At 38.6% G+C, this 13,417-nt stretch overlaps 1 protein-coding gene across 13 annotated transcripts in view; it reads right to left on the reverse strand.

Moving 5' to 3' along the window:
• Window positions 1-13,417, reverse strand: part of TRPM3 (transient receptor potential cation channel subfamily M member 3) — a 608,518-nt gene that overhangs the window by 221,614 nt on the left and 373,487 nt on the right. For 11 of the 13 annotated variants that reach the window (XM_005683743.3, XM_005683729.3, XM_005683725.3 and 8 more), the window contains one exon: window positions 4,520-4,694. In XM_005683743.3, the coding sequence (XP_005683800.2) occupies window positions 4,520-4,694 (175 nt within the window). Of the gene's footprint in view, window positions 1-3,915; window positions 4,695-13,417 lie in introns of those variants that run through there. The other 2 variants (XM_018052062.1, XM_018052063.1) reach the window with 1 other exon arrangement.

Consider the following 13,417-nt stretch of genomic DNA (forward strand, 5'->3'; position numbering starts at 1 on the left):
GTTATTCAGAGGGCACACAGAAACATTCTGAATGCATTTGATCATGTTAAATTTATAACTGCTTTCCTGAAGCAGAGCATACTTTTATCATAATATTAATATATATATATATTTAGATTTAGGGCTTTCCATGTGGTTCAGGTGGTAAAGAATCCACCCACAATGTAGAAGACCTAAGTTTGATCCCTGGGTTGGGAAGATCTCCTGGAGAAGGGAAAGGATACCCACTCCAGTGTTCTGGCCTGGAGAATTTCATGGACTGTATAGTTCATGGGGTCGCAAAGAGTCAAACATGACTGAGTGACTTTCACTCACTCATATTTAGATCAGCAAATATAATGCTCCCTTTTAGTCTTCTATGTCCTTAATAATCATTGAAAAATTTTTCTGAAAATTATTAAAGTTTTAATTTTAATAATTCTAAAGATATAAAAATATCTTAACTCTTTATCTTCATACTAGTTATACTCATTATAGGGCATGGTACTTCTGACTCTTAATTTTAGAGTTGGGGTATGATGTTCTGGGTGGGGGAAGGAAAAGAATCCATATGATATAGAGCTGATCTGCTTGGATTTCAGTTTGTAACCAGAAATGCATTGATTTTATCTTTTTAGAATACACAGAAAAATAAAAAATTAAATTATAACAAAAAGAGAAAGCTGAAGGCAGCTTAAGTATACTTATATATTTAAAAGATAGTATCATTGAAGTACTGTATGAGGAAACAATAGAGCATATACCACAAAACACATTTCAGTAAATTTTTATAATATACTGAACTGGCCTGGGATCATGGGCTGTATGGCCTGGAGAAAGCACTTAATTTCTCTGTGTATCTGTCCCCTAGGTTAAATAATATATAGAGCCATGCCCAGCTCCAAATGTGTAATATTTCTCTTATATTAAAACAGAATCAGGAAAAGCAGCTTATCAGAGATTTCAACATTTTTCAAGGAACCCAACCCAAGACAACGACAAAAAAACAAGCACAAGGTCCATATTTTCATTGTATATAAACCTGGAAATCTGAAGTGCTGAGGTTTCTCGAAAGGAAATATGCATTCTGAGTGCAAACTTATATCTACTTTGTAGGAATACAACAAAACAATGCCAGCACTAAGACAAAAAAAGTGCCAAAGCTAAAGGCTATATACATTCTTTAATAACTGATTGTTATATTTAAATTAATGAGAACTACGGCTAAGTTTTTAATAAAAGCAAAGCATCATTGGACATGAGTTTGAGCAAGCTCTGGGATGGGAGATGGTGAAGGATAGGGAAGTCTGGCATGCTGCAGTCCAAGGAGTCACAAAGAGTTGGGCACGACTGAGTGACTGAACAACAAAGCATAGCTGAGGATCTTCAACTTTTATTGGTAACAGACACAGGACCATGTAGGCAAATATTCTGTTTAGTTTGTTAACTATAAAATGGACTGGTACTTACCATTAAAGAAGATAATGATAACTTCATCGAATTTGCCAGAAAGCAAACTCTAACTTGGTGCTTTTTTCTTTTAATATCAAAAGTTTCAACAGGGCCTAAAGTCACTGGAGAAGGCAATGGTAACTCACTCCAGCACTCTTGCCTGGAAAATCCCATGGACGGAGGAGCCTGGTGGGCTGCAGTCCATGCGGTCAGGAAGAGTCAGACATGACTGAGAGACTTCCCTTTCACTTTTCACTTTCATGCATTGGAGAAGGAAATGGCAACCCACTCCAGTGTTCTTGCCTGGAGAATCCCAGGGACGGGGGAGCCTGGTGGGCTGCACAGAGTTAGACACGACTGACGTGACTTAGCACAGCAGCAGCAGCAAAGTCACTGTCAGTGTTCACAATGTTAAGCTGAGAGCTCTGTGCCTCTGATTTTCTTCCTTTCACATGCCTAGGTACACGAACTAAGGGCTAGTACCTGTACTAACTAAGGGAACTGTGCTGCTTAATGCCTTACCAGGTGTGCTCGGCTGGTGGCAAAGACAACAGGAGGAATGGGGAGAGGAGAAATGGCATTGAGTTGCCATGCTGAGTCTGTTTTAAATTGGGCTGGGTGAGGGAGAGGCGCCAGAGGGAGTGGTCCGAGTAGACAAACTCACCTGTCATTACTATTATTATAATGATACACTTGTCAGTTTATAAGACTTGCTATGAACTCTTTGAGGGTAGAAATAGCTTTTTTTTTTTTTTTTTCCATATCTTAGTGCATGGCACCCAGTAGACACTTACTGTATATTTATGGGAGGGATGAATAAAAGATGCCCAATTCCTTTGGGGTTTCTTTCTCCCATTACATCCATGAGTTAGAACTGATTAGGTTAGGAAATTCCTTTTTTAAAACTTCAATAGCTCCTTTGAGTTCTCCTCCTTAAAGTCACCCACACCTTCAGATGAATTACTTCTAATCATCTGCAGGAGGGGATCTCAGATGCAGGGGCTGGCTGTGCAAGGAAGTCTTCCAAAGGGTTGGTGCCTTGGACTGTTGAAAGCAGCATGGGGAAGGGAGCTGCTACATCAAGGAAAGTGTGTGAAGGATTCAAGATCAGTTTACACAGGACCAGAGTGGTTACCATTACAGACAGTCCACTCTCCAAGCCAGTCTAGAGGGCTATGATGGGACAGGGCACCAAACGCTTTTGTAAACATTTAGTATTTGTACACACATAGCAGCTTGGGAAAGCTAGTGTTTGGAGGTCAGGCCTGGAAGTTGCAGATCCCAGCTTCTCTCAAGTTGCTAACCTCCATTATATGGTCCAGGTTAGTTGTGCTTCACATGTTAAAACCCAGTTTCTGCGCTTTTTAGCCATTTGTGTGTCTTCTTTGGAGAAATGTCAATTTAGACCTTCTGCCCATTTTTTGATTTTTTTTTTGACATTGAGCTGCACAAGCTGTTTGTATATTTTGATTAATCCCTTGTCAGTTGCATAGTTTGCAAATATTTTCTCCCATTCTGTAGGTTATGTTTTCATATTGTTTATGGTTTCCTTTGGTGTGCAAAAGTTGTTAAGTTTAATTAGATCTCATTTGTGTATTTTTATTTTAATTAGGAAGGTGGGTCAAAGAAGATATCATTGCAATTTAAGTCAGAGAGTGTTCTGCCTATGTTTTCCTTTAAGAGTATTATAGTATCCATCCTTACATTTAGGTCTTTAATTCACTTTATTTTTGTGTATGGTGTTAGAGAGCGTTTTAATTTCATTCTTTTTCAAGTGGCTTCTCAGTTTTCCCAGCACCACTTATTGAGAAGACTGTCTTTTCTCCATTGCATCTTCTTGCTTCCTCTGTCACAGATTAGACCATAGGTGCATGGGTTTATCTCTGGACTTTCCATCTTATTCCACTCAGCTAGATTTCTGTTTTTGTGCTAGTAACATACTGTTTTAATGACTATAGCTTTGTAATATACCTTTGAAACTGCAATGAGGTATCACCTCACACCTGTCAGAATGGCCATCATTAAAAACCTACAAACAATAAATGCTGGAGAGGGTGTGGAGAAAAGGGAACCCTCCTATGGAGAAAGTATGGAGGTTCCTTAAAAAACTAAAACAGAGCTACCATATGATCTAGCAATCCCAGTCCTTGGCATCTATCTGGAGAGAACCATAATTCAAAAAGGATACACACATTCTAATATTCATTGCAGTACTATCTCCAACAGCTGGGAGATGGAAGCAACCTAAGTATCAATTGACAGAGGAATGGATAAAGAAGATATGGTATACATATATAGTGGAATACTATGCAGTCATTAAAAAGAGTGAAATAATGCCACATGCAGCAACATGAATGGACCCAGGGAGTATCATACTAAGTAAAGTAAGTCAGGCAGAGAAAATCATATAATATCACTTATATGTGGAATCTAATAAAAATGATACAAATGAACCTATTTACAAAACAGAAACCAACTCAAAAATCTCAAAATCAAACGTATGATCACCAAAGGGAAAACATAAATCTTTAAAACAAATTTACGATTATCAAAGGGAAAACATGGGGAGGGGAGTGATGAATTGGGAGATCGGGATTAACACATATATCCTACTATACATAGAATAGATGACAACTGATGACCTACTGTATAGCACAAGGAACTCTACTCAATATTCTATAATTACCTATATATGAAGAGAATATGAAAAATAATATATGCATATATATATTTATAAGGGATGTACACCTAAACTAACATATTATAAGTCAACTATCTTCCAATAAAAGTCATTGGAAAAAAACCCCACCAATTCCTTAGTGGAAGGAGGAAAAGAGGAAAGGAAAATGAAGAGGAAGGAGCCCATGTCCTATGGCCCCTCCATTCCCCTAGTTCTCCTTATCATCAGTGTGGACTAGCGTAGCTTTCATGGTATTTCCCACTTCATAGGACATTTAGAATATGTTCTCCCGCTCTTCCCAGCTTCCTTCCCATGCCAAACCATCAATCAACTTACACACTCTCTTCCAAGTTTGGAACACAAGCTTAACACTCATAGTTTAAATCCAGGGCCTGGCAAATTACCTACCCGCCTTCTTCTGAATATTTATGCCCAAATGCCAGGATGTCGGATGCCCGTCCACTCCCATCACAGACAACAACTGGCACAGGAGGGGTGTCTCGAAGGTACTCCAAGACAATTGAGATCACATTGGGTCCTCCTTCCACAATCAGTGCCACCACTGGAACGCCTTGACCGATTCCTGCATTAAAAAAGGAAAAGAAAAGGAAAAAAAAGAGAAAAGAACACAAAGCCAGCAAACCAAAGAAACAAAAAGAGAAACAAAAAGCACAAACTAAAATTACTGAGCATGGGGAGGAAACAACATATGAAGGGATAACATACAGAGCGAAAATTTACAGAAAACCCTTCAGTAGAATTTTCCTACCAGAGAGTCCATTAGACTTTGCCCTCTCCCTGTAACTCCCAGGGTGCTGGGGTCAGTTAGAGTGTTGATGACAATACCTCACAGGGGAGGCATAGAGTGAGAAGCTGGGAAAGCTGGTTAGTAGAGGAAGCCAGTAGCCGAAAGATTGGAAGCTAAATGTGATCATAAGCAAGTCTCATGTGAATTCAATGGCCAGTTTCCTATATGAAACATGGAAAGTTAAAAAAAAAAAGTCACCTTCCTGAAGTTATCACAGTGCTAAGAAAATGCGTAAGTGGTTTTTATATTAAAGGCTACCAAAATCAGCTGGGGGTATATTTTAACTTGTGGAATCAACTGCTAGCTAAATTAGGGGTCTATCTATTTCAGGCCACAGGTGATCAGCTTGGTTATGGATTTTTAACATATAACGGTCATAATAAATTACCAGGAGATATGGCATCTGCCATTTGCCATTATTGTGTCCTTCACCATAGAGTGAGTTGCCACACACATGATGGGCAAACACTGGTTGAATTCAGCTGAATTAAGGAATTTCAGCTATTTACACTGAGTCAAGAGACACTGCTGTTTTCAAGTAAAAAATTACCCTAACATCAGCACTTATGTATGTTCAATCTAACATAATATAGAGAAATACTGAAAACAAATGTCCATGAGAGACCTGATGAGAAAAGAAAGTGAAAGAAAAGTGGAAGTGTTAGTCTCTCAGTCATGTCCTACTCTGCAACCCCATGGACTGTAGCCTGCCAGGCTTCTCTCTCTGTCCATGGAATTCTCCAGGCAAGAATAGTGGAGTGGGTAGCCATTCCCTTCTCAAGGAGATCCTCCTGACCCAGGGATCAAACTTAGGTCTCCCTCATTGCAGGCAGATTCTTTACCATCTGAGCCACCAGGGAAGCCCATGAGAAACAAATTAGTTTTCAAGTGACACCTCAAGTTATCATCATTGGTGAATGAATAACTTCCTTTGTTCAATAACTTATTTTGTCACGTTGTATTTTTTCACTCTATCTTCTCAGTATAGTTAGGAAAATGGGGAGTTCCATAACAATGAGATGGTTTTGTAAGGTACACAAAGCAGTTATCTTAAAAAGGAAAGAATCAAGCTTTTGTACCATTTCTGTAAATATGAACTGAAAAAACCCCTCAGTCACCTCAGTTCCTTGTCTTCCCCCTTCTGCTATGGTATTTTATCTTTTATCAAGAAACTGCTTCCCTGAGAAATGAGTTTGATGTTTGATTTCTTGCTCCATTAATAAAAGATTCTATTAGACTTGTGTGACCAGTTTTACTTCTAAAGTATAAGTACATCAGTCTCCTTAGGGCCTTAAATCAGTGTTTTTCATGGTTTGATTCTCATCTGTAAAGAATGGTCCAAAATGCCAGTTACACAAAGAAGAATGCTATTTTAAATTTACATTTAAAAAATGTTAAGAAAATGACAATTATTGATTAAGGCAAGAAGCCAAGATTTCTTTTTGTTCCCGAAAGGAATTGTGAGAGAGATAACTCATAGTCTCATCAGAGTTTTCTGTGGATGGGAAGTTTTTGAGAATTAACTCTCTCAAATCCAAGAAGAGGGAAGTAAAAGGTCATGCTGTTCTCCTTTGACCCAGAGCCCTAAGGACTCAAACAAAAGGGCATTTTAAAGCTCTGTTTTGGTGTCTATGAAGGAGACACTTTCCCCACTGCTGTTGATTATGATTAAGTTCCTGTTGAAAGGCACATTGAAGATTAGGGCTAACTTGAAATGTTAATACAGCATACTTCTTTTTGAGGAGAATTTTCTGACATAAAAAATACCCACTCCTATACAGATTTATATTCTAAAGTGCCTTGGAAAAGACTCTTTTCCAAGGTACATTACAAGTTATTTTATAAAGCATTTTATGTTTAAACATAAACTTACATGTTTAAAGATATTTTATAAGGTATTTCCAAAGTACCATGCCATTTAGTTTTCTCCTTTGCTTTTCTTCAGCACATACTCCCATATTGTTCTATGTCAAGGGACAATACACCATACCTGCTGTTTTATACCAAATGATAACATTTACACTACTTCTAGGATCTTCTAAGATAGGCTAAATTCTGTTTAGCCTAAATTGGCTAAATTCTCATTCTTGAGCACTGATTCTATCAGTGGATCATTACTCCTACTCACAGACCACCTATGATCCATTCATGGAGGAAGAAGTCATAAAATGGACCTTCTAGAATGTTCCTGATCTAGAGTCTGCCAGACAATAGGCAAGATGTCTGGAAAATTCTCCTCTCTTTGAGAGGAAACATAGGTGCAAACGGGGCTTTCCCTGGTGACTTAGACAGTAAAGGATCCACCTGCAATGCAGGAGAGCTGAGTTCAATCCCTAGGTCAGGAAGATCCCCTGGAGAAGGGCATGGAAACCCCCTCCAGTATTCTTACCTGGAGAATCCCATGGACAGGACCCTGGCGGGCTACAGTCCATGAGGTCACAATGAGTCAACACAACAAAGCAACTGAACACACACACATGCATAGGTGCAAAGGATCACTTTTCATGGCAGATGTGAGCAATAAGCTGTCAGCTGTGTCTGTCAATAAACCAAACTGTTATACCCTAGAAATAGAGAAGCATTTAGATGGTCATGTTTCCTGTATTTGAAATGAAGCTGTAAGCAACTGAAATGAAGAAAACAACTATATTAATTCATATATATATATATATCAGGGCTAAAAATTGGATGGAGCAAAAATCAAAACATTATCTATTTTTTCATAAATTGAATATATTCAATATATCTAATGACTCCAAATTCTCTCCCATTTCCTTTAGATAAAAATTTGTTCCAAAGACTATTAAAAACCTTTAAAGCCTAAAATAGTAGCAGTTTTGATTTTCTTAGTTACAGGTGGTAGAGAATCAGGCCATGCCTAAAAATATGCTTTGTGTAAATTAAATGTGCCAATATATGGTAACATTAAACTTTTTTGTCAATACACACACAGATACACACACATACACACACCCTACTCTCATGTATTGCCTTTTTCTGAGAAAAGAAAATGATATAAAATAATTAGTAATGATCCAAAGTAATGGTCCATAGCCTATTTTTTTTTTTTTTGAGACAAGAATCTTTGAATACTTTTGTGAATCCAGTGAAAGCCAATGATCTTTTCCCAAGAAAAACAAAGGCACATATGGACAGTCACAAAAATGCTTCTATGCAATTTTAAAAGTTCATGGATTCCTAAAGTCTATTCATAAAAACCTTGCTAATGGACTCTCACAAAGCCCCACCCTAAATTAAGAACATTGATACACAGTTGGTCATCTGTATCTGTGAGTTTCACATCCATGAATTCAACCAACTGCAAATCGAAAAAAAAAAAATTCCAGCAAGATCCAAAAAGCAAAACTTGAATTTGCTGGGCGTTGGCAATTAATGCCATAGCATCGATCTGTATTGAGTATTATAAGTGATTTAGAGGTGATTTAAAGTTTACTGCAGGACGTGCATGGGCTGCCTGCAAATACTGCACCATTTTATACAAAGGACTTGAGCATCTGCAGTTTTGGTGTCTGGGGGGTGGGACTGGAACCAATCTCCTGAGGATACTGAAGGACCACTATATATGCAATGAGCATCAGTCTGTGTTCTTTTATGAAGCTCACTGAAAGTCAGAGTGTTAGTTGCTCGGTCATGTCCGCCTCTTTGTGACCCCATGGACCATTAGGCTCCTTTGTCCATGGAATTTTTCAGGCAAGAATATTGGAATGGGTTGCCATTCCCTTCTCCAGGGAATCTTCCTGACCCAGGCATCGAACCTGGGTCTTCTGCAATGCAGGCAGATTCCCCTGAGCCACCAGGGGAATTCAATCCCATCATTTCATGGCAAATAGATGGGGAAACAATGAAAACAGTGCAGACTTTAGTTTCTTGGACTCCAAAAATCACTGCAGATGGTGATTGCAGCCATGAAATTAAAAGATGCTTGCTCCTTGGAAGAAAAGCTATGACCAACCTAGACAGCATATTAAAAAGCAGAGACATTACTTTGCTGACTAAGGTCTGTCTAGTCAAAGCTATGGTTTTTCCAGTAGTCATGTATAGATGTGAGAGTTGGACTATAAAGAAAGCTGAATGCCGAAGAATTGATGCTTTTGAACTGTGGTGTTGGAGGAGACTCTTTAGAGTTTCTTGGACTGCAAGGAGATCAAACCAGCCCATCCTAAAGGAAATTAGTCCTGAATATTCACTGGAAGGACTGATGCTAAAGCTGAAGTTCCAATACTTTGGCCACCTGATGTGAAGAACTGACTCACTACAAAAGGCCCTGATGCTGGGAAAGATTGAAGGCAGGAAAAGAAGGGGACGACAGAGGATGAGATGGTTGGATGGCATTGACTTGATGGACTTGAGTCTGAGAAAGCTCTGGGAATTGGTGATGGACAGGGAAGCCTGGCGTGCTCCAGTCCATGGGGTCACAAAGAGTTAGACACAACTCAGCAACTGAACTGAACTGATGAAATGCACTGAGGCATCTGAGACAGGTTCTAGAAAAGGTTTTCAGACAAAACACTAGTCTGGGGAAACTATATCACATTGTTACTGCCCAGTTATATTGATTAACCAAACTTCCCACTGTCTATAGTTTACTTCTCCTCCTATCCTTCATTCCGTTCTCTTTTCCTTGTTTTTCTTGATTTCTTCCATTCACATTTTCTTTTCTAAATGGTATTTTGGATAAGGGATATTTTAAAAGTCTCTAGAGAAAATAAATTTTATAAATCTGTAGCATATGACCTCATTAGTAAAGAAAAAAGCTTTTTAAAATATCAAGAATGGTATATTTTTATTAGTGAAATAAAGAAAGCATTTTGAGAACTCACTGAAGATCCAGCTGGATTCATAAGGACCACTACCAATTTATGCCCACAAAGGAAGTAATATAATTACTCTAAAGAGCTTCACAAATGTACTTGTTCATCTGAAACTACTGACGGACCAGTCACAAAAAGCAGTTTAGATTTACAGTTTTTAAAAAATACAACCTTTATTATTACCAAAAAGTTCTCATTTTATCTAGGTCCCTCAGAGGCTTTTTTTGGTCAATACTTGCTCTTTTGGTTTGGGGAAAATTTTTCATTTTCTACCAGAACCAAGAACTTCTTAGAGATTTCCATTAGAATTTAATTTTAGAGCAACACAACATTGCTTAATTAGGAAGAGGCAAGATGTTTGCCACACTCTTTATAGTTTTTGTAATTTTGGAACTGGAAGCATTATAGCCTATAAAAAAACATGTGAGCTTGAGTAATGGACTTAGCAATCTAGGGGATTTCAGGTTGACCCAGGGCTTTTAAATTATAAACTGAGCCCCAATTAATGCTTCTTTGCAGAAGATAACCTTTTAGACTTCTGTCTCATTTTGTTATACCTGCTATGCAGTTCAGCCTGGGCTACCAATAATTCAAATATTGTCAAAATTGGCATTAAACAAAGAACAGGTTGGGTACTGTGAAGAAGGGAGGTGGAAGGGATAGAAGAACATCTTAAAATTCCAAAAGAGTTTTTCCCCTCTTTCTTCATTGGCATGAGACTATAATCTATGATCAGTTCAGCCACAAGTAAAAATACTTGGTGTACTGTAGTGAAATTCTTGGACAACTAGAAATTTGATCCAACTAAATTAATCCTTTGGTTTACTGTCAACCTTACTGTATATGACCTAAAATGCCAATGGGCTCAGAAATACTGTATTTTTTGTTGGAAAACAGTTTATTATTTACATAATGATGGAGCATAGAAGATTGATATTAAGTCAGTGACCAAAGCCACACATCATGTGATCATTACAGTATAGGTCATTTAGAAAAGAGGCTTGAAACTTTACATGAGAGATGACTTCTTGAAGATCTTAGTCACTTTGAGACCAAGACAGTGATGGGTAGACATTTCTGTTTACCAGATAAAATTGTTTAGCAGTAACGTGGACACAGTTAACTCACTGGCCTTGCCAGTTCTGGGATTATGTGATTCTAAATGATTCAGAAATTTGTCAAGAGAATTCATATGCTTTGAAAGCATGCACATAGTGAGAGTTTGTCAACATAGTTTATGCTGCACAATTATAAATTTATATTAGTAAAATTTGTACATCATTAAAAAGCACTGAACACATCCTCTTTATCCCATTTCTCATTTGAATAGTCTAGTCTTTGATTCAATGGTTGACTCAACCAATAGATATACTGGTCACTGTCTCCTGTATTTGGACTATAAAGGGGTGATAAACTCACTAAGCCATTAAGGTCTTGTAGTTTACAAACAGAACTTTATACAGATCGGGGGTGGGGTGGGGGGGGGTGGCAGCAATTACTGTAGTGATGGGAGAAGAAGCAGTCAAGCTATTAGTATCTACCTGATTTTAATAGGTACCAGTTTACTGCCTACTTGAGAAATAGTGACTGAAGTTTGCATAATGCTACAGCTTTTTACAAGTATTGAATAGTTTTAGAATTAGGTTCTTGCTACTCTTAATGCAACTCTTCTGTGGTCCAGAAATTCTGGGATGGATTTATGAAAATTAAATAAAGCTGGTAATCAGCTATATTTGACAACACTCGATGCTATTCTTGGTTATTAAATTTAAGGTGCTTCTTACAATTAGGAAGTTTACCAGAACATGAATATTCAGGTATAACTGTAGAATATTACTCTACAGAGAATAATATTTTAATATGCTTTTTTTTCCCCAAAATAAACATGATTGGAAATCTCTGAGCTACTAAGGAGCAGCATGAGCCCAAGAAAATATCTAGGGATGATATAAAAAAATGCACCTCATTTTAACTAGAATGTCTCTTCAGTCTTCGAAGGAAGCAGATGTTTTAGATACTGCCTTCATGTTTTGGAGATAGAATACATTATCTATCCAAGAGAACAGAACTATAATTGGAATGTGCCTGATCTTACTTGGAAGTGGGTAATAAACCCATTTGTTCTAACAAATCCTGACCATATACTCAATTGGTAAATGCCAATTCCACTTCAAACCAATGTCATGTATCATTATTATTACAATTTTTTGTCACTATAATTCTGCACCTAAATGGATGCTTAGAAAATTATTTGGAAATATAAAATACTGCACAAATTATTGGAGAAGGCAGTGGCACCCCACTCCAGTACTCTTGCCTGGAAAATCCCATAGACAGAGAAGCCTGGTAGGCTGCAGTCCATGGGGTCGCTAAGAGTCAGACATGACTGAGCGACTTCACTTTCACTTTTCACTTTCATGCATTGGAGAAGGAAATGGCAACCCACTCCAGTATTCTTGCCTGGAGAATCCCAGGGACAGAGGAGCCTGCTGGGCTGCTGTCTATGGGGTCGCACAGAGTCGGACACGACTGACGCGACTTAGCAGCAGCAGCAACAGCATCACAAATTATTAAGTCAGAAGAAAATCACATGCAACAGATGCTTCACTTTTAGACATTTAATCTAGTCTTCACCTTCGCCTGTCCTTAACTATACGGAAAGTCCTCAGATGCTCTTTTCTCAGTGTGAGGACCCTGGAAGGAGACAGTAGTTGGGGGCCCTTTGGAGAAGAAAAATTGGGGATGGAAGAGGTTGGTGTTTTTTTTTTGTTGTTTTTTTTTTTAGGTAGGGTTTTAAGAGGCAATATTCAGGTCTAACTTGAGTGCAAACATACCATCTACACGGTGTCAGGTAGGCCTTCATTTTGGAGCATAGCTGATGCTCACGTGGGAAGCCTGATCACCAGTCATGGTGACTCTTCTGCTTCTCTCACTCACAAGGTCTATCAAGGAACTTCAACAGCAGATGGGATTTAGATGGCTTTCCAAGAGTTCTAAGTCCAAAGGCAGAGACAGTGATCACACCACTCTGAATACCCTTGACTCCTGGAGAGGGGCACTCTCTTCTACAAGCCAGCTAGGCTGGGGCATTGCTTGCTCCTCCCTGGCAACGTGGGCCCCAAGACTGGGGTTCTGCCTTGATTTCAGTGAAGTTTTCTGGAAGCACTTTGTCATGCAACAGCACCACCACCCCAGCCCTACACTCCGGAAGCCTGGCCCTGTCTCACTCTCTCAGACGACACTCTTCTTTAGCTCACAGGATGCCTGTCTGGAACTGGGCTGAACCTATCCTGTCCTGACCTCCACCTCTGATTCTCAGTTCCACAGCTGCCTCTACCTTCATTTATCTGCTGCCTCCTGTTGACCCCCACTTTCCGGCTCAGCATTTCTTCAATTTCCTTCAATATCTTCTGTTTTACCCCCTTACTACTATAAACTTTGACAATATGTTTACACAAAACTACTAACATGGTAGCTGGAATTATGCAGAAATGCATCTTGATATGAATTGATAAACCAAAAATATATTTTAGAATTCTACACACGTCTAATACACAGAGTTGGCGTACAATTCATAGGGTTGTTTAGAGTAATAAATTGAGCTATTTGTAAAGCACATAGAACAGAGCCTGGCACTTACTGAGAACTATGTGGTTAAACAAACAC

Source organism: Capra hircus, chromosome 8 (assembly GCF_001704415.2).
Source record: "Capra hircus breed San Clemente chromosome 8, ASM170441v1, whole genome shotgun sequence".
NCBI lineage: Eukaryota > Metazoa > Chordata > Mammalia > Artiodactyla > Bovidae > Capra > Capra hircus.